Source organism: Strix uralensis, chromosome 1 (genome assembly GCF_047716275.1).
Source record: "Strix uralensis isolate ZFMK-TIS-50842 chromosome 1, bStrUra1, whole genome shotgun sequence".
In the NCBI taxonomy this organism is placed as follows: domain Eukaryota; kingdom Metazoa; phylum Chordata; class Aves; order Strigiformes; family Strigidae; genus Strix; species Strix uralensis.
The window spans coordinates 107,049,981-107,070,953 of NC_133972.1; the positions used below are offsets into that span (position 1 = coordinate 107,049,981).

The window sequence follows — 20,973 nt, forward strand, 5'->3', positions numbered from 1 at the left end:
GCCTTACAGCATTTCTGATGATGGACAGTGCAGTTGGTTTCACATGTCTTTTTTGTCTTACAAATTCTCCTTTTGATCGGAAAACTTCGATGTTCCTTCTCAGGCCAAAGTTCACTCTTAATTTTATTTTTTAAAAAAAAAAAAAAAAAAGACCACATTTTGTTTACTATGGAAATAATTAGTATTCCCCAGATTAATTTGATGTTGATTTGCTCAAAGATAATTCAGTCCCCTGGATGATGAAAGACTGAATTTTCTACATGGTTGCTAATTGCTGACTGTATTGGTGACGTCATTTATGCTACAGTTTTTCCAAGTTCCGTACGTGTCTGATTACTTTCAGGTTATTCAGTCATAAATATGTGAAATCATTGTTGTTTGTTTGTTTATTTATTTATTAAGACTTTTCTTTCTCTTGGTGATTTTCTACACATTCCAAGTCAGGATTTAGCCCTGCTTTTATTGTAAACACTCCATGAGAAACACACAGCTCTGCGGTCCCCAATAAGTTTCTGAAAGGACTATCAATAACTTTGTGTGTGTGTGTGTGTGTGTGTGTGCACGCGCATGTGCACCTTTTTTCACTACTAATGAAAGCATATTTTTTACCATTCTTCTATCTTTAAATTTGTAAAAAATATTTAGATGTGTCGCTTATTGAGACATGTTTCTGGAACTGAGCCCCTCGAGATTACTTGCATACATGCAGAAGATACCTTTCAGGTCACTGGCCCACAGGTATGTTTAGCTTTTATCTGGCCACTTCTACTGGACATGAATCAATAAAATTTGCTTGTATTTATTTTTTGGAGACCTAATGTTGAACTGTCCAAAGCAGTTCTAAGAAGGAGTTACACTTTAATGTTGGGCAGTAGTTAAAAGAATGCACAAGGAAGATCATCAAGCCTGCAAATATCAGATGAATACACTACAAAGACTTAATAATAACCGTTTAATTTTGTGTTTTGCCTGTGACAACATTCGTGAATTCATGTGCAACACTATGTACTAGGACTTCCAACAGCAAACATTTTGTTCTCTGTCCAGATAATTTCTGCTGCAGAAACACTGGCATTACATCCATCTAGCAAGATTGCAAAAGAAAATCTTGAGGTGTTCTGTGAGGCCTGGGAGTCTCAACTGAGTGACATGTCTATGTTGTTACGAGAAATCAATGATGTGTTTGAAGGAAGAAGAGGTAAGAATGCTATGTAGAAATAGAAAAATGTAGTTTTCAAAACATGTAGCCTAAAAATTTTAAGTGTATTTACGAAATACTCTTTTCTTAAGATCACAATAAACAGTCCCACATCCCATATGGCAATGTGGAATCTAGGTGGCAAGACATAAATGTATTGCTTTTATAAAGATGTTGAATTAAGGTGCATATTGGATTTTTTTCAAAGAAAAACAGCCAAAAATTTAAAGGTTGATTTGTGTAAAATGAGGTATATTTAACATTCTGTACTGTGATTAGTTCCAGCAAAATCAAATGGAACTGTTCAGTGGACACAAAAGTATTAGACACAGCTCATTGCCAGCAGTGTCCAAATATTGGGGGTGTAGGGCTTTCTCCCACCTTTCGGTTTGTTTAGGACATATCAGTTCACGACAATCAAGCTATAACTTGAATTGTGTGACGTTTAATTAATTTCCTGTATTTCTGGAAAATATATATATATACACACATATATATTCTCTACTGTCAGCTTGCCTTGTATTCACTTCATAATGTAGTGAATGTAGTTATTTGATTTTTAAACTGCTGTCCTTTCTCCTGGATGGAATCTCTGACGACTCTGCACTATCTTGGGATATTTTCTCTGGTTGGTAAGTTTATTGGTATTTGTACAACATGTAGAAGAAAACCTTGGAATCTTAAGAAAAACATTCTGTGTTTACTTTTAGCATAGGGTAATTTACGTTTAAAATGGAAACCATTTTGTTTTTCATTTTTATGTGAAACAGGTTTTTTTTCAGATGATGTCTTTAGTGTAGCCTGTCATACTTCTTGTGGCTACGTGTTTGTTTCAGTCTTTAAGGTATAATTGCATACAGATAGAATGTAATATATAATAATAATGAATGTCTTGTATTTTTAAGAAAATCACTCAGGTTTAAAAGTTTAGATTTAGTTAAATACAGGGACATCATTTTTTTGTATCTAAGATACAGAAAAAGTAAATCCTTATTCAGGTTAGATGACACTTTATCAATGATACAATACTTCATCTTGCTGTTAACATGAGACCTTTTTTCATTTTTAGAGTTTATTTTTTCAGTTTAACTTTCTGTACTTGATTAGGTTTTTGTGTAATCAGTTCTTTTATGCCAGCATTGTTGTGAGGACAGTAAATAACCAACCACAGGGCAGTAGTATCTTAAATTGTTGCTGCTGGTTGCTAGATTAAAGCTTATCTGAGCCTGAAGACTTGTAAAAGGAAAACATATATTGAAATGCTGAGTGAGTTTACAATAATTGTGTGTAACAGGTTATTGGGAATTTGAGGTGTTTGATAATTACATGATTATTATCCTACTTGTTTTCCCACCTTGGTCTGGTATGCCATAGAAAGATGTGTAGCAATCGGAGATCCTGTTTATGGGCCTTTTAACTTTCAGTGGGTTTTTTATTTGTTTTGGGAGCCAAGGGCATACTGACTTTTTTTGAACATAGCATTAAATTTTATGTAATGCAACTTAAAATATGGTATTACTCTAATATTAATGTATTACAATAAATTCAGAATTTGCAGGGCTGATCATTCAGTATCTGATTTTTTTCATATTCATACAATGGCCTAGCAGGGTTGAATGATAACCTTTTTATATATTCATATATATGTGTGCATGTGTGTATACATATATATACATATATTACTGTATTTAAAAATAATAGGAGGAGAATCCTGCAGCCACAGCAAAGCATATACTTGGCTCTCCAAACAAATAGTTCTCGAAGTGTTGTGACAGATTCCCAGTCTCTCCTGTAGTTAGTAACTTTCTCTTCTCTCATGGCTGTTGACAGCAGATAACAAACAGTTTCCACAAGTGGTACTTTCCAATTTCTTTAAAGCATCATTTCACAAGGCAACCCAATGTCATTGCTTGAAGGAGAGAAAAGAGAATGACTAGGTGTTGCTGAGCGTGTTGGAGGCTATAGCATGTATGGGCCTGGGTGCAGTGAAGACTATCTTCTCCTGTTTGGTGTAGCCAGATGAGTCTGTTCTTGTTAGTGTCTCTTGTTTCCTCAGTCTTTTTTCAACATAAAGTGTTCTGATACCACCATTGGTAAGATAGTAAGCATAGCTTGTATTCGTTATATGGTCTTGGGTGCATTAGATATCGTATTGCCAAAGCAATGCTTAAGAAATCATGTCTTTGTTTTCCTTGTCTCATGGCCCAGCCTAGTAAGGGGCTGCTTCTCTCTGAATCTGTCTTGTTTCATATTAACTGTCAGTTATCTCCTTAGAAATAATTTGGTGTTCTATATCCACCTGTCTTTCCACCAGTTTTCCTCTGTACTGTGGGCTAATCTTGGTTTGCTTGTTTTCTCTTGTTGGACTTCAGAGTGACTCTTGTCAAAAAAAGAAAAAAAAAGGAAAAAAAATCTCACCTTTTTACTTCCAGAAAATACCCTAAAGTTACCTTGCCACATTCAACATTTTTTTGTCCTAGAAAATACAACTGATGACCCAATAAATAAACTATGTTTGCTAACAGATTATAAGAATGGCATCCACAAAACTTTTGCCTCCAAACACAATGAAGTTTCACAATATTTTATAAGATTTTATTTTTCGCATAACTCATCATATTTGTCTTAATGTTGAGGTTGGTAAAAGTGTCTTTATTTTACAGACTAAAATGTTAACAAGTGCTTTATTCCTAGTAGAATTGTGACTGTGTGTAACAAAAGGCAGAATTACAGTAAGAAGGTATATATTTTTTTTTCTCCTCAGTTTAAAAACTTGTATTTTTGTACTACCAATTTAAATGTTTGGCTTTGTTAGAGAGTTCAAAAATACAGCTTAAGAGGCAAAAATTGAATGGTGACTAAATGTGCTGGACACATCAAATAAAAGAAGCATTTTTCTGCTTATACTGGATTCCCATTGTTTATACTGATTTATTTATTTTTACGAGCAATTGCATAATTCCTTATCCAGTGTTTCTTTCATATCAGCAAATTAGGTGTTTCTCATACTGAGGTTCAAAACTCACATGGTAGAGTGCCGGATTTAGCTTGGAAATGAAGCAATATGTTACTCAATTTTAAGGTGATTGCACCAGCTCATGCCCAAATTGAAATGGGCTTGTCTTGGGGAGGGGGATGCACATGCATGTAGGGGCGGGGGGTGGGGTTGGTGAGCACACCACAGCCCAGTAACTCTCACGTGTATTTTGAAAATGTCTCTGTGCTATGCAGAACTGTACATTGAGGTAGAGTTGGCCGCCTTTTGCTTAATCCTAAACCTCTCTTTAATCCAGCAATGAGGATTCTCACAGCACCCATTCTGCACAGTGTTGGTGTTGGAAGCGTTGTGTGGCTGTTCTAGGCTGGGGAGAGTGCCGGGCTTTTCTAGAGGGTGGCTCCTGTCAGCTGGGAGATTTGGTTCAGCCCGTGAAGGGATCGGTTTGTTCCCAGACTTCTTACTAGTTTAGGTTAGATACTTAACTTTGAGGCTCTTGCATTTTGAGATGAATCACCTAACAAAAGTACCTCTCATTGATCCAATCTGTTGGATGTCATCCAATCTCTTTTTTTTCTAACTTTTTGGTTTCAACATGCTGGAGAAGAATGTGAATAATCCCCAGATTGCTCCCTTGTAACTTGGTGAGAAGAGAATGATTTATGAAGATAACTTCCTTTTCTGCCCTCTTCTTTTGTTTTGCCCACTTGATTTGAGAGGATTTAAATGACCCTGAGGATCTGGGAGGGCCATGGTTGATGAATAGGGGATACAGATCAGAATTTCAGAATTTAGAAATGAGAGTTCTAAAAAGAAGGATGAAGCAGGGATGCTTCAGATAAGAAGTGAGGTCAAAAGCAGGATATATTAGTTGGAATAGAGACATTTTGGAGGAAGAACATGACTGGGACCACTGGAAAGCAGAAAATTGGAAGACAAAGAGGGTGAAATAATAAAAAATAATTTTAAATGAAAAAATAAAAAAGGAAAAGCGTGTTAGAGAAAACACATTAGAAAGAACAAAGGCAGACTCAAATAAATAGAAGGAAGATCATAATATGGCGAAAAGCCTTTTGCTATTATAGCAGAGATCAGACTTACAAACTGAGGAAATTAAACAGCTGAAAAAAATATGTGTATTCTGTTAATGGATTCAAATATAAATTCTGTGATTATACTGATGTAATGAAGTATTTTCTGATTAAGTAGAATTATCTCTGGCCTGGGTTGATCTGCACTTTTGAAAGGTCTGGTATCTGTGAGTCCAGAGAAGTGGGGGGTTTGTGTGTGTTTTTTGGTTTGTTTGGGGTTTTTTTTTTTAAATATTCCAAGAAATAGATAGTGAGATCCTTCCTCTTTCTGAATATAGTGAGCAACTAAACCTTGCAAAGCCAAATGATGGGGACTGCTTGGAGAGCAAAAATATTTTTTTTTCTGTTTACCACCTCTTCTCACTTGGCTTCCATAATTTTGAATGCCCACCTTGTGTGTGCGAGTAGTATGTCCTCTCAGTATGCATTCATATTGCATTGGCTATGTCAAAGCTTTCTGTGTTTGAACATATTTTTTTAACATGGCACAATAGGCTTTACGTAGCACCAAGGAAATCTTTCATGCTATAGCTTTTTAAATTTACAAGTTAGGTTTTGTTCTCGGCAGATCTTACATGCTTTCTTACATTGCCCTTTAGCTGACATTTTGGTACATAGGATGTTGTAAATCACTTCTTAGAATTTCTATCAGTCTTTAGTGAGAAATCTTGCTTGGATGCATGTTTGGGCAATTAATATCTGAATAACTCTGCATTCTGAAGAAAACTGGCAGCTTGTGTCCTGATAGCTCATTTCATCTTACGCACAACTGGGTCGGGGAAGGAAGAGGTGATCTTAGAAAGGAGGAATTACATTTTTCATTCTTATCAAGTGGGTTGAGGGACACTTGTGAACTTACTGAAATTTGGTTTTTAGGAGTCAGTTGCCCAGACAGGGAGCTTACGATCTTTTTTCTGTGGTGTCAGGAGATGAAGAGCATACTTTAAAAAAGGTATGAATGCATAAGAGAACTGTCTGTTGAGGACTCAGAATGGAATTTCTCTAGGAGGTGATATAAGAGGAAGAAATAGAAATTGTAGGGGAGTTTGTTGCTTATCCTTTGTCTGTTGAGATGCATCATCTCTAAGCAAACCTGGTATGAGTATCCATTATAGTAGCCTTTTGTTTCTTCAGGTAAAATCTTTTTTTCACTAGATCTTAAGTTTTTTATTAATTTTATTTTAATTTTATTTAGCAGACTTTTCTCTCCTGCATCTATTGTACTAAATGTAATTCTTCATAGATAATTAAGTTTTCTGGTAACTGGAGCTCTAATCTAGGCTGTTAGCCCAGGCACTGTTTCCTGTCGCAGATAAACTCTTCTTATCCGCTTTTAGGTAACACTTAAAAGGATCCTTTTTTTTTCTCCATTTGTTTTGCTTAGACTTGGAATATCTGAGGCTCCTGGGGATATAAGAAATAATTCAAAAAGTGTGTAAAAGGCTATAGAACTTTTTTCTTTATAAAATACAGTGCACATGGGATATGTATAGTACAGTACAACATGAGGGTTTTATTGGCATTACTTAGAAAAACCTGCCTACGTATTTCTCACTAGTTGCATTACCTACTCCAAATTTTAGACCATTCCCATGCCAAGAAAAGCCTTACATGGAACTACCATTGTATGTTCTGTACTTTACAATAAAATGAGTGCATGTAGCGATAGCTACTCAGTCACTGGAGGGAGTTTCTTTACTCGCTTGTGGATTGCATGCAAGGGACTAGAGACCTTATTGAGGGACACTGTTCAGAGAAGCTTTCTTACCTGCCAGTTGCTGAGAACTAAAATCTGAACAGTACAGAGTTCTTGGCTTGTCTCTCCCTGGAAGCATGAGACAGAGAGGGAATCCTCTGCAATATTCAAAGAGGAGGAATTACAGGTAAGTAATCTGCTTTTATAGTACTGCAACTTAAGGAAGGATGAAGTAAGGCATGTGATCCCATTGATTAGAATCTGCATACAAATTTTGGTGTAAATGTGTGTGTTCTTCATAGGAGAGAAGCGTGTCTACCTGTCACTGCCCAGACCAGGGGTAAGTTGCTTTCGGGATTGTTGTATTTACTTTATATCTGCTGTTAACTAATTGACTTCTTTCTGTGTCACACCTTGATGAGGACATAGCAATATCTTGGTAACATTCATCCTGACTGGATGGCTGACAGTAAAATATCGAACTTTGTCAATTTACTAAATAAATAACATACTGAAAACCAGGATAATTAGTTACATAATATGCTTTGGTTGTACATGAGCTTTAATACCTGTTCATTAATATGACATTTTTTTACCACGTACTCAGCTGTCACACTGTATAATAAAAAATGCATTGTTACTATTAAAACAGTAAGAATACCCTGCAACATACTGAAAATAAGTCTTGGTAATCTGATTTTTTTAACATTGTTGCCCAAGTTGACCTATTTAGAACAAGTGGACATGTTTGAGCCTGTTGTAGACTCTTCAAATAATGGTTCTTGTTTCCTTCTTTGATCTTAGGTGTTTTTAATGCAGAGAAAAAAGCTAATTTGAATGTTCAGGTTTAGTTGTTAGGTAATTAATATCCTTAGCTGATTATAATTGATATTACATTGTTTCTAAGAGCATCTGTTTGTTAGGAAACCTCCTAAACCACGTTGGTATCATGTAATCAGTCATTTGATTCACTTACTACATACTTACATCTTTTCATGGGTAGGAAAAAGGGGAAGAATGATCTCAGAAGGTACAGTAAGCTCTAGCTTGTTTCTTTCTTTCCTTCCTTTCTTAACCTGTAGTGTTGAGGAATTTGGGTGTGAAATGATCCCATCTCCATGTCTCCTGTTGTGCAATTTGTGACTTCAAACACAATATGCTACTTCTGACCCTTAATGAAAAGGAAAAAGGTCATGCATTATAAATCCAATCTCCAGATTTAAATGGAATATAATGTTAGGCTGGGTGAGCATGGGTGAATTTCACGGTTGTGGAACTAAATATTGAGGCTGGAAAATAGATTGGTTCAGTGACTTTTGATAGGGTTTTTGTTCCTCATTTATCTAAGCTACACAGCTTCTGGACTTCAGCCAAAATTTAAAGAAGAGATGTTTGAAGTCAGATTCTCACTATTGATTCATATGCCTTTTAAAAACAGTTCCAATAAAAACTTTGTTCCCAGGATTTAGACAGTTCTGCTTTGTTGTTATTTGAAAGGTTGCTGCCTTCTTTTGAATTTTGCAAGATACATACATTTGGGGGAGTTATGATTAATATACAGTTTGAAAGTAGTCAGGAAAAGTAGATTATGTCCATAAGACAGCAGAGTTTCTTCACAGAGTAATTTGTTTGCTGAACTGATGCACTAACCTTTGGAACTGCCTCTCTTCCCAGTGCTGTGCCTCTTCTCTCCCTACTGCCATCACAGAGCTCTGCTGTGCCTGGCTAATGCCAACACTGTGCCTGCACAGAAACCACACTGTTCCTGTCGATCTAATTAGATTACATATTTTGTTACATCTGTTTAATTGCGACTGTGCTGTTTGCTGGTAATGAGTGGCATCCTAGACCATGCTATAGTTGAGGACAGAGCAGTAGTGATGATTCATGTGTGCTTAATGCATAGGTATATTTTTCTCTGTAGTATTAGGTGTCAAATCATGTTTTAAAAGCAGAATAACTGCTTATCTGATTTTTACCAATTCTCCTATTCAGATAGGGTGAGTGAACACTACCATGGAGAAAACTACAAATCTGACAAACATTCTGAGGTTTCTTTAGTTACTTGTGGATAGAAAAACTTAACTGTTACAACTTAACTGAGTTCTGGTTTTTTTGAATACCATTCACTCCGCAGCTTAAATATTTGCCATACCTTGTAGCCCAGAGTTTGTGGTTACATACAGATCTAGTTTGGCTTTGTGTTCCTTTCTTCTTTCACGACTCTGCCTTAAAACCAGCATTTCTTGAACTGCATCTCTAATATGCAATATGGTCAAACTTAAATGACAATTAGGAGTTCTTACACTTTTTGCTAAATCAATATGAGATCAGCATTTTTAATACACAGGCAGAATTACAGTTTCTGATCTGGGTAGACATTCATAAGATTCAGAGATAAAACTGAGCAGCAAATTGCAGTAGGAGCTTCAATAGTAGTACTTTATTTTTGCTCAAACTCTTGAAGTGAGAGATGAAGATGGGACCTGGAGCTTATTTCTAATGCTGTTCACAATGAATAGCACTTTTTTTTCCCCCGCAGGCATTACTGAGTTTAATTTGCCCAAGTACTCCCACTAATGAATAGCAGCTCTTTTTAGGTTCTCTGACAAGGATCTCAGTCCTGCACTGTTATCCAGCCTCCTCCAGTGGCTCACACTGCACCAAGTTACGACACCAGCTTTGTACCTTCCCTTCCTTGCACTCCAGTGCAGTTTCTGCATGTGGACTGTAGCTCCCATGTCTGTTTTTCTAAAGTCTTTGTGCAGTGACAGCACCAGCACATGAAGTTAAAGCCAGGAATTGCTGCTCTCTACATACAAATTGATTTGAAACAAATCACGTATTACTATATATATGTGTTATGCAGTTGGCAAGCTCTGCCTTATCAGGATACTCCACTCACATCGTACTACTAATTATTGTTTAATCTAGCTTGCAGCCAGACTGGCATTTCAGTTAGTTCATGAGTTAAATAAAAGATGGAAACCCATAAAAAGATCAAAGTATCAGTATTTGTTTCCAGCTACATCAACAAAGTGACACAGAATAATGAGCTACATTGTCACACCAGCGTTTACATGGGTTGTATTCTAGATCAGCTTGCTACTAGATAAATCAACTTCCAAGTCCCTGTTATATTGATATCATCTTTGATGGAAAAATCAGTGCAGTCATACTTGATTAAGACTGTTTATTTAGCCTGAAGTACTACTGAGGATTTAGAGAGTAAGGGATGGTACTGCATGAGGAAGTGGAGTCTGAAAACTGTGGAAGAGGTCTTGTCCTTGAAACTTCAGGGTGTCTGTGGGCACAGACCATGTTTGCACATGCCATTTCAGGGGGACAGGCAGATCAGAACAGGTTCTCTGCTTCTACTGAGAAGTCTGTCTGAACCACTGGAACTCTCTTTCAAAGTCTGCCTCTGAGTATAGAGCCACCTCTTATGGTTTGTTAGTAAAATGATTATTAATTCCTTTTATTTAAAAATATTATTTTTTTGTTTGAAACAGAAGCATAATGCAAATCTGAAAGCATTAAAGCCAGTCAAACTAGATACTGAGGTAAGATGCCATCATTTTAGTAAAAAAAACTTTTAATTTTTTTTATCTTGTCTGAAGAATGTATTTTAAGTGTCATAAATATGGTTACCGTTTACAGGAACAGGCAAAAATTGCAAAACTTGGATTAGAATTGCATCTGCTCACATCTGATGTGGATTCTGAGACAGAGAAGTGGGAGGATCAGGAGAATGAGATTGTGCAACACGGACAAGGCATGTCAAGTATGGCCTACTCTATGTATTTATTTACCAGGTAATTACACTATATGCAGCATGTTTTGGTGGGAAGAAGAGCATTAACAGTGTTTATAAGAAAAAAGACAACTTCATTTTCAGAGTATAATAATAGGGACACATTCAGAAAGTAGCTTTAATTTCTATCTTTACACTTTATAAATTCTTGTAAATGTCTAAGCTGTTTAATAGTAAAATTAGGGGTTTTTTAAATGCTAAACATCTGTTTTGTTGCAGAATACCTATGTAAATATCTCTTGGGTACGGGAAACATTTTAAGCATGTTCATAAATACTTTCAAAATTAAGGGAATTAAAGCACACGTATATAACTGTAGATTAGAATTAGTGATTTCTGCTGTACTGGAAGGTGTTCTTCTGAAACTTGCCCATGCAATGTCAGCTTTCTTATTTGAGAAATTTAGAGGGGTTTTTTTTAAGAGTTTTTTTCTTACTTACTAGTCCAATAATACTCAGTATGCCAGACACGAATTTCTGTCCTTTTTCAGCTGATGAGAACTGAACCATTGCTAATATCCCAATAGTGAGCTAGCCACTGAGGTGTTTATATGATATTTTGAAATGCAGTTCCTGTAGTAAGTTATTGCTGCACATAGTATCTTCTAAAAGAGTGATATTTTACAGTTCAGTGGTGTGAATGGGGATGAGGGAGAGATACTATAAATTGTGCAAGTAGCAGGTAAAATAATCCGCAGTGTATGCATGACATATATTCTGCTTTCATTATTTCACACAGAGGAGAAGGACTTCTGAAAACTACTCAAGATTTATTTCATCAAGCAGAGGTAATATATTTTTAACAAAATAGGAATTAGACACTCTGACTGAAGAAGAAATTGGAACTTAACTCTCTGATTCCATACACATAAGTACAGTATACGATGAATTGACTGGCAACTGTAGATTTTAAGCAGCCTAACTCTGGTACGTACTTTCTGAAAGCCAACTTTTCAGTGTTCCAGTAGCAGCTTAAGACAGCATTCATTAAACTGACAGATTTCAATTAGGAGTAGGAATAGCAAACTGGCATTATGGCAAATATAGTGGACTTTAATGCATTAGTAGCAGTCATTGTATCACTTAGTTCAGTCCATGATAGTGTTAACAGATACTCCATCCTAGTTGGAGCAGCAGTATTTTCATGGGAAAGAAAGAAGATGTAAAAATTTGAATAATACAAACAAAAGACAAGGGGCCAAATGAAGGAATGTGGTGTGATATTTCCAAGATACATGTCTGTGTTTAACAGGAGACTGGTTACCTTTGTCAGGTCAATAAACAAACATGGCAGGTGTCATCTACCCACAAAACACTTGTGAGTTGCTACAGCGCAAAAAATAATTGGAAGTCAGGTTTTTTCATATGTAAAGGGAAAGCCTTCGCTTTCTGGGAGAAAAAAACTTTGCTTATCTGGGAGAATGGCAATTTGTAGTGTAGATTGTTATTTCAGAAGTCATTTCAAACTGCTGACCTGTAAATTATAAATGTATATAACTATCACAAATATTTCCTGCTACCTTTTTACTTTATAGCACGCTAGTTATTAAAACAAGGAGAAAGAGCCTCGTCTTTCATTGTGGTTCATTTTGTTACATGCTTTCTCCCCCTTTCAGATTTTTGCTACAGAGGGCACAAAGCTTGCTTCAGCTCTTCATGCCTTTTCTGATCAGGTGATGTATGACAGTAGTGATACTGCTTAAAAGCTGGTTGTGCTGTTTTCTCCATTAACTTAATACTGGAGAGTTTAACACAGAGCGGTTTTGTCTTCCTGAAATGCATTTCAGGTACACGATGATGACAAACCTGTGCTTCTGTTGGAGGCTGAAAAACTGATCTCTATGTGCAAGCAGCTCCAGATAACAGCTAAAGCTTCTGTTCAGGGCAAAAGTGCTACATTTACAAAGGTAAGGTAAAAATTATATTTATTTCTGAAAGTAAGACCTAACTTGTTTTGAAATACAGTAACTTACTAATTTATGCTCCTGTTAAAAGATGAAATGGTTCATGACAGCTGAACTTCTTGGATTGACAGAGGACCATAAAAAGAAGTACAAAATTTTATGCTGTTGTGCAAGCATTTTTCTGTTATGCAGTATGTCATCGTTGCTGTTCCTTATGTAGAAGAGAAATTTACTTCAACTTGAAGTACTGTGTTGCACTTAACATGTTTTGAGAAGCTGATGTGTGAAGTAGAGAGGAAGAACAGTAGGAACTGTTCCCCTTGCTGAAAACGTTTTGTCTATTGGGACATCCCTCACTCATAACTGTAATCCAAGCCATTTACCACACTACCTTGTCTCAGGAAAGGATCTTCTTCAGCACAGGTGCTACTGTTTTCTAGCCTTTTTTCTTTTCTTTTTTTTTTTCCCCACTACCAGAGAAGGGCTTCAGTGAAGTTTATCCTGACCTGACCCTCTCATTCATGCTGAGAGTTTGGTAAGAGGCAAAATATGGTACACTGGCACCCAGCATACATGGAAGCCTGCCAGTTGATAGCTTGGACAGTATTACGCTACAGGCTTAAACGGGTGTTATTAGGGAGCATGGATATCCAAGTTTTACATAACTGGCCCAGTGGCCACAGACATACCATTAATATTAATGTTTTAAGGAATAGTTTCCTACCCCTAGTTTATCAACTTTAGAGTCTAAGAATCAGTAAAGTACGTAATAGGATTTTTTTCCTTCCTATTACTAAAAGCACTGAAATTATCGTTTGGGTTTTGGATTTGACTGTTAATGAAAGAGTTTACAGAATTGTTTCCCAAGACAATGATGTTCCTGGACCACTCTAAAAAAAAAAAAAAAAAAAAAAAGGTGGAAAGCTGTCCGTAGGCTTCCACTACTTCATACTGCTTTTGGCTGCTGAGAACTTTTTTTAAAGAACTTCTGTCAACACGTCCATTAACTTTCGTACTAGATAAAGAGAGGTACTGGAATTTTATCATGCTGCAACTGATAATTTTCAGCTGAATAGAACGAGATAGAGTAATACTATATAGAATAATATTGTAATTCACTAGAGTACAGTAATAATACTGTAATCCACTAGAACTTCATTCAGAGAAATATGAATTGTAATTAAGATTACCTCACTAAGAAAGGACTTCAGTGATCAAAGTATTTATGAGGGCAGTATTTATTTCTACCATTGTAATACATATTGTTATTGATGCTTAACATAAATGTAACAAATTCCAAACCCCAAAGACTATTACTGAAATACATGTTTGCTTCTCAGTAGGTAGGTAGTCTACCCTAGACTCCCCAGAGTTTGTTCTGGTATTATTCATATTTGTTATAAGTAAATACATATACAGCCGCCATAAAAGTTTCAGCATTGTTACCACAGGAAGTAGATCTGCCAACCTTAGCAGGGAATAGAGGTCAGGCTTTTTGAAGAACTTCAAGTATCCCAGAGCAGCAGTATGATCAATGTGAGCAAGACCATTTCTGTGCACCTGGATGTTTGTTTCCAATGAGCTATGGAAAAGATGTTTCAATTTTACAGCATGGAGTGAAACTGGGTAGAGCATTCAAGCCACTCAAAACCAAACTGAGCACCTCAGGGCTACTGCTTCGTTTGTTTTATACTCTCTAGCTAAACTAAATAGGAACTCAGGCTGTTTATACTATAGTGATGTATCACTATATAGTGATAATAAGCTATCAAATTCATGTTTGTCAAGGGCCCAGACTTGTGACCTGTGCCGAGTGTTAGAGTTGAGGCATAAACTCAAATGCTCTAAGATTTAGCTAACTTTCAGTGTACCTCATATCAAGGTAAGGCTTACATGATGCATGGCTTTTCTAAATCATGCTGATAGGATGTAAACCAAAAGGAAAAACATGAAGAATTGTGATGAATCATACTTAGGTGGCAAGAGCTTCTTTCCAAGACACTTATATTACTGTTTATTATTAGTTCCTTCTCCTGGGATGTGTTTCGTTCCTTCTGCTTCCTAGCTCAAATCTTGGGTTAACAGAAGGGAAGCTATTGCTTTACAGATACTAAATAGAGAAATTCAAAAAAGTTAGGCAAAACCTTTTGATTAGAAGGGACTTACGAAGGACAAATATTACCTCTTCCAGTTTGAAATAGAATATCATCTCATGCATTGAACAATTGCCTAATGAAAGTAATGAGTGGTCTTACTCTACTCTTAATTGTCTTGTTTAGGTTGATGCATGCATTCTGAAAACAAGGAACGTGATGACTCTGTTATGCCAACTTCTTCCACTTTGCTGCAAATTACTGAGAAAGGTGAGTACTTGGTTCATCTGCAGTATTTTAAAGTTTTGGGGTTTTTTTGTTTGTTTGGAGTTTGTTTGGGGTTTGTTTGTTTTTAAGAAATCTTTTTTTTTTAAATATACAGAATAAAGCAGGAAATGGCTGTCTCAAACCTGCTCCACCGTGGAGAGAAGACAGAATACGAACTGGTACAAATGCGCATAGTCCAGAAAGGAGAGCTGAGACATTTGGAATCAAGTCTTTAGAAAATCATGTAACAAACATGACGTTTTTAGAGAGCAAGTAAATCTAGCACTTAGAAATGCAGGAACTCCCATTTGAAAATAACACTTGCTGAATTTTCAATATTGCTTTCATTTGTGGAAAGTCAATCCAGGTTAATTTGAATTAAAACTGTTGACCTCTGTCACATCTAATTAACAGATGTCCTATTACTTAGCAATTACACCACCAACTAGTCTAATTGTTATGTATTTTTATAATGTGAATGCCTTTCCTATGCTCACTATTGATACCGGTTTTGTAATTAATGCTTATGAATGTCTTAATGGATGTTTCAACCCAAAGATGCTGCTAATAGACATTTTGTATAAAGAACCTTGTGCTGCATATGCTATATGTAACACTACTGTTGAAGTCTGTAAAATCATCTCTGGCCTATTTCAGTCTATGTATTTGATAAAGCAGAATCAGAATCAGGAATATAGTCTGAAAGGCTGTGGCCTAAAGCACTGAAATGTTACCTTAGTTATGAGTTATACCTGCAATGAAGTAGTTCTAGGGAAAAAAAACTCTTTCAGTAGCTGCACCACTGAATTTTAAACTTGTTGACATGATTCATATTTCCGAAAGTGTATTTCTAAGTGATTAATACTCTTGACTCAGAGCCTTTTGCCATCTTTCTTTGTAGATGGTAGTTGTTGCTTCCTTTTTTATTACAACTTACTGAGCAAAAGTTGAATTGCATGTAGAACCACTGAAGTATTATGTAGACTTTGCATTATACCATTTAAAAGTTAAGAAAATAGATAGTCATTATGACAGACTTCTGTACAAAGGGCATTATTTGACTTCAGGATGCCATGAAAATACAACCCGGTGTGAAATACATATTTTTCAAATTTATCTGCTCTTTGTACATAGACTTCTCTTGCATTTTTATTTTCAATTCACCTTTGTCAAACTCCATACTGCATTAGTTTAGCTAAATTAAGTGACAGCTAAAGCATACGGTTTTTCTGTACATACTACGCTTGCACTGAGCAGAAGCAAAGCTGCCTGTGGAACAGAAATACTCTCCAACATACCATTCTGTGCTTATTTAAAAACTTGCAATGCCAGAATTCAGAGAAAAAGAGAAAGCAAATTTTAATATACAAAGTATTTGAATCAGTTTATTCTTCTATGGATCAAGCATTTAAGTTCCACTTCTAAAAAGAGGCACTAGGCCTTTCAATACCATGAAAGTTACAATGTACAATAAAACTAGCTTATTTAGTATCAAATACAGATGATACCTGTATAACTAATTTCATGAAGAAGAATTAAGACGTTTCAACAAAACTTCCTCGTACTCCTTCTGCGTCAGAAGTCCTTGAGTTATACTCTTGCTTTCTTCAAATTTGGGTAGAACCACAGCGATGTATCCCTCGGTTGATGGCTGAAAAGCAAGACTGAAGTTAGCAGTGAAATAAAAGTTAGAAAATAAAAAGCAAGAAAGTGTCTTACCTTTTCTTGCAGAATAGCGGGATTGCTAAGAATGTTTTCATTCACTTCTATCAGTCGCCCTCGTATACAGCTGCAAAAATGTTTAGATTCAGTAGAAGTGCATGGTATGTCAAGCTAAGAAGAAAAAGGGAAAACCCCTTACCTATAAATGGTATATTCCTCTCCATCTGATGAAGATATCCTGCACAGAGGGGCAAGTTCTGTTAAAAACTGAGCTCCCTGCATGTCAAAAATAAACATACATTATACACTTTAAATTAAAAAGCCCTGTGTAAAGTATCAGCATCATCAACGTAAGTTTGTTTCTCAGAACAAAGCCGGGAAGTGTGATAGTTACAGGTCCTTGTAAGTTACATAGCTGTGCTTCCCTACAGAAGGGAAGATAGTTATGTACACAAATGAATAGAAGCTTAAGAGCTTACAAGTTTAGTCCTAATTAAGTTTCTTGCAGAATAACAGACTTGTAGTTTGATCGGATTAAAATCAGGGGAGAGAGGAGAAAAACAGCACCACTGATTTCAGTATAACCAGGTTAAACTACACATACTTGAAAACCCATCATGAAACACACTGAAGTAGCCCATCTGCTATCTCAGTCTGTTTGAGAAAAACAGTAGTCTCCAAATCCTCAGCATTTTGGTGGAAACAATTTTTTATCTTTTCAGGGATGTTTTAAGTCCCTCTGTACACTATGAAAAAAAATTACTAAAAGCGACTGTTAGCCTTGGTTTGAGCAACACTGGAAATCACCTGTGCTGCAGGAGCACTGGTGGCTGGGACAGTTAAGACAGGCCCCTCTTAAGAAAGTCTATATTCAACTGGGGAGGGGCTGTTTTAAAACAAAATGCAAGGGTAACTAACTTGGTGAGTTTCTATCCTAGAAAGGACAGAAAGTCTCAGGCAGTGTGAGAGAGTAAAGTGAAAACTAACCAAATCAAAGCACCATACCCTTTTTGACTTCCCAGACACCTTATTCTGGAGTCTGCTACAGTTGGCACTGATTTGGTAATTAATGCTTTTAATTGTTTTTCCACTTTGAAGAAGAGGATGGGCTTCTGCCAAGGTGATGACACAGATTCTGCAAAAAGAAATACAATTATTCCACTGTAGTTGTGAGAAACCATGCTCTTACATGCTCTAAGCACACTCCACAACCTCCGCCTGTACTGGTAGGACTTAAAACTGGTACTACTTCATATGGGCTCCTAATGTAAAATGCTAGCAGGACTTTCAGTGTTGAGAGAGCTGTTGTTTACTTTCACTCTTTAAAGCACAATATTCTTCCCTCTCTAGTTTAGCAGGAAAGTTAAGCTGACTGTTCAGCTTACTGTAATGGGAATCACAGGATGGGCACCTACCAGGCTCAGGGAGGAAGGAAGGACAGACAGCGTGGGAGCTGAGTAGGTAACGAAGGATAACAAAGGATAACGAAGGATAATTGTTGGCTGTAGATCAGAGACAAATTTTAGTTTCCCACTTACAAAAGTGTCAGATACAGGATCAAATTGGACTCACTTTCTTCAGGGCATCTTGATGTCTGCTCTACCAAACTGAGTGAAAATTGCATTCTGACCTAAAGCAACCCCCACTGAAGGTGCTTTATTGTGGGACACCAGACTGGCTCATCAGAAGCCGTACACTTCTTAGTTAAACAGAACCACAGCTTTTAAATAAGCTAGAGCTGTTCTATCTGTTGTTGTACCTCATGGGAGCATACTTGGTTCACTTGTCTGCCAATAGCTGAAGTAGATACTCAGGACAATCAAGTAAATCACAGTATGCTTTTGTCAGAAAATGTCACAAGGCAATGTTTCTCAGAACAGCTATAGGTGGTTAGTGGTGAATAGTTATTAGCAGATGAATCCTTTGGTGATCTGGGCTTCAGTTAACCTGCTGCTTGCAATTTATCTTTTTCTAAAGGCAGGTTATTTCTTGTCACAAAACTGGAGAGTTTGAGACAAGCACAACTGTAAAGACCAGGCCTACCTTCATCCCTGAGCTAGAACCATGCTTAACGCACAAACAGGCAGAGCCAGAACTTGCCAATAAATGAACAGAGATGAAGCTATTCTGTTTTCTTTAATAAGAGTTTAAAACCTACAGCAAGGATGAGAATTAACAGTAACTGTAGAGAAAATCACAGCACAGAACCAGATTTTCCCTGCGGATGCTGCATCCATCTCCCTGCACTCTTACTGTGCAGCTCCCCACAAGAGGGAGCCGGATCCTGGCAAATGCTTTCTGCATGTCCCAGCAGCTCAAAGGGACCAGAAAAGCTTCCTCCTCTTGACCCCAGCCTCTTTCTACAGGGGAGATGAGAAATCATCTATTTGAGCTGTCACCTATTAGAGCAGAGATCTGGCAAAACAAAAAATCAAGATAATTTTACACTGCTTAGAAGTATCAAACAGCCACAGCTCCATACATAATATTGGTAAAATACTTTATAGAGCATTTGGTTAAGCTGCTGTAGAAGCCAAGGGCCCTGATATTTCAGAATTCAAAGTAGCCAAATAATCTTGACAGACATTTGAACAAGTGTTTATATTTTTATTTCCTTTCTCCTGTATCAACAGGATTTTAACTAGGCTAGTGACTACATATTTAGTATTTGGCACAAATGCGAGGGTGTCCTTTCTTGCTGTTGCCGTCATAACTGTTATTCCCAGGTACTCGGGTTTCTGTTGCCCAAGAACATGAAAGTGAACTGTGCAGAAGAGGCACGGAAAAGCCCCAGCGCCGAAGGCTGCGGCAAGGCGATGGCTCTGCCCTGAGCCAAGCACGCCCCTTCCTCTTACCCTGAACTCTGAACAGGAGCAGGCAACCCACTGGGAACAACAAACACCTCCTCATCTTCCCTCAACATGCGAGCAATTGGCACTGCCCATTTCTGTAGGGATAGTAGTTAAGTTCTGGTCTTCCCTCCAGGACTAAACACCCCAGAAATGCTCACGATGCCACCAATCCACCCTGCAGTCAGAAGAGGCTTTAGCAGGGGGGCAGGAGCTGGGGAAGGTAACACACGTTACTAAGAGTCCAAACCAGACAGAGGGTTGATTTATTCCAAATAACTGGATATCCAGCTACATCAAAGCAGACACAACATGTGACATTTTATTTCCTATCTTGCATTCACTGTAGTACACAAATATACTATTAAAAGCAATTAAGTTGTATACAGAAAAAGATAAATGTTTGTTCAAACTGAGACAATTTCCTGGAAACCAAGTTCAGCAGACTACTTCTAAATGCCATTATGGAAAAGCCTTTTGAAACGGATTTTCTTGTTTTTCTGCTACTGAAGATGATGTAAAGGGCCCTTTCAGCAGGAGAGGATGCAGGGACGAAAGGGCAGCACTTACAGACACTGAAGGGGCCTTTTTAAAAATCTGCTGAGCAATATGGGGAGGGGGAGTGAGTTCAAGCTGCACTGCTCTTACTGGAGTAGTCATTAAGGCTATAGGGAGGCTCAGATGTGTCACTCTCCCACCCTCCCATCTTCCAGAAGAATCCCGCCTCGCCCCGTATTTTGCACCTGCCCCACTCGAGGCGTTTCTGTCAACCGTCGTTGACAGAAGTGCCCGTCGCTGCCCCCCTCCGAGCGCCAGGCAAAGGGCTGGCGGGCGGGGGCGCGGCCCGGCTCCTCGGGACGCCGCTGCGTGGGTCACGGCGGGGCGGGGCAGAGGGCGCCCGCGTGCTGCCGGGAACCACCGGCGGTTCCTTCTCTAACGAAAGCCCGAGGCTTCCCAGCTGTCCGCCGCCGGCGGCTCTGGGCTGGCCGCAGGCACCCCTCGCCGGGTGAGGGCGGAGCCACCTCCCCCCCCCCCCCCCAAGCGCCACTCGCCTGTTGGAGTGCTGCAGCACGCAGAAGTCCTCGCACGGCCGCCCCTTCACGTCTGCAACAGGGCACAAACACTAGTGACCGCCCCACCGCTGCCGCCCCGGCCCCGGCCCCCCCGCCTGGCGGTACCTGGCTTGTACCAGCGCGTGAAGTACCGTTCCGCGCCGCCCGCCGCCATGTTGTGTGTGTGTCCCACCCCCGCCCCGGTAGAGGCGGCACCGTACCCCGGCCCATCCCCGGGCCGGGCCGGGCCACGCCGCCGCTGCCCCGGTGTTACCCTGAAGAAGGGGCCTTGTTCAGGGTTGCTTAAATTGTGTGTGCTTGCTACCCCCGGGAAAGAAAGTATTGTTTACCGG

General features: G+C 38.2%; 2 protein-coding genes across 5 annotated transcripts in view; one reads left to right on the forward strand and one right to left on the reverse strand.

Annotated features, from left to right (window-relative positions):
- Positions 1-16,767, forward strand: part of CTNNAL1 (catenin alpha like 1) — a 60,449-nt gene extending 43,682 nt beyond the window's left edge. For both annotated transcript variants that reach the window (XM_074876180.1, XM_074876189.1), the window contains exons 10-19: positions 646-738; positions 1,048-1,198; positions 7,283-7,320; positions 10,493-10,543; positions 10,641-10,795; positions 11,533-11,581; positions 12,410-12,466; positions 12,581-12,700; positions 14,977-15,060; positions 15,173-16,767. In XM_074876180.1, the coding sequence (XP_074732281.1) occupies positions 646-738; positions 1,048-1,198; positions 7,283-7,320; positions 10,493-10,543; positions 10,641-10,795; positions 11,533-11,581; positions 12,410-12,466; positions 12,581-12,700; positions 14,977-15,060; positions 15,173-15,334 (960 nt within the window). In that variant the 3' untranslated portion in view covers positions 15,335-16,767. The remainder of the gene's footprint in view (positions 1-645; positions 739-1,047; positions 1,199-7,282; positions 7,321-10,492; positions 10,544-10,640; positions 10,796-11,532; positions 11,582-12,409; positions 12,467-12,580; positions 12,701-14,976; positions 15,061-15,172) is intronic.
- On the reverse strand, positions 16,415-20,805 carry ABITRAM (actin binding transcription modulator). 3 transcript variants are annotated; one of them, XM_074876201.1, is made up of 6 exons: positions 20,747-20,805; positions 20,621-20,672; positions 17,725-17,854; positions 16,919-16,995; positions 16,777-16,846; positions 16,415-16,708 (listed from the first exon to the last, which is right to left on the reverse strand). In XM_074876201.1, exons 1-6 carry the CDS (start codon positions 20,793-20,795, stop codon positions 16,580-16,582), a joined length of 507 nt encoding a protein of 168 aa, XP_074732302.1. In that variant the 5' UTR covers positions 20,796-20,805; the 3' UTR covers positions 16,415-16,579. The 3 variants fall into 3 exon arrangements, with proteins under 3 accessions (XP_074732302.1, XP_074732321.1, XP_074732312.1); XM_074876220.1 differs by lacking the exon at positions 20,621-20,672 and having other exon boundaries at positions 16,919-16,957; positions 20,747-20,797; XM_074876211.1 differs by lacking the exon at positions 20,621-20,672 and having other exon boundaries at positions 16,415-16,846; positions 16,919-16,957; positions 20,747-20,797.
- Positions 20,806-20,973: the final 168 nt, after the last annotated feature.

Coding starts and splice junctions, on each gene's coding strand:
- ABITRAM (XM_074876201.1), bottom strand. CDS start 20,795: ATGGCGGCGGGCGGCGCGGAACGGTACTTCACGCGCTGGTACAAGCCA. Junction 20,673..20,746: donor CACGCGCTGGTACAAGCCAG/GTACCGCCAGGC, acceptor GCCCTGTTGCAG/ACGTGAAGGGGCGGCCGTGC. Junction 16,996..17,724: donor TGTCTGGGAAGTCAAAAAGG/GTATGGTGCTTT, acceptor TTTGACATGCAG/GGAGCTCAGTTTTTAACAGA.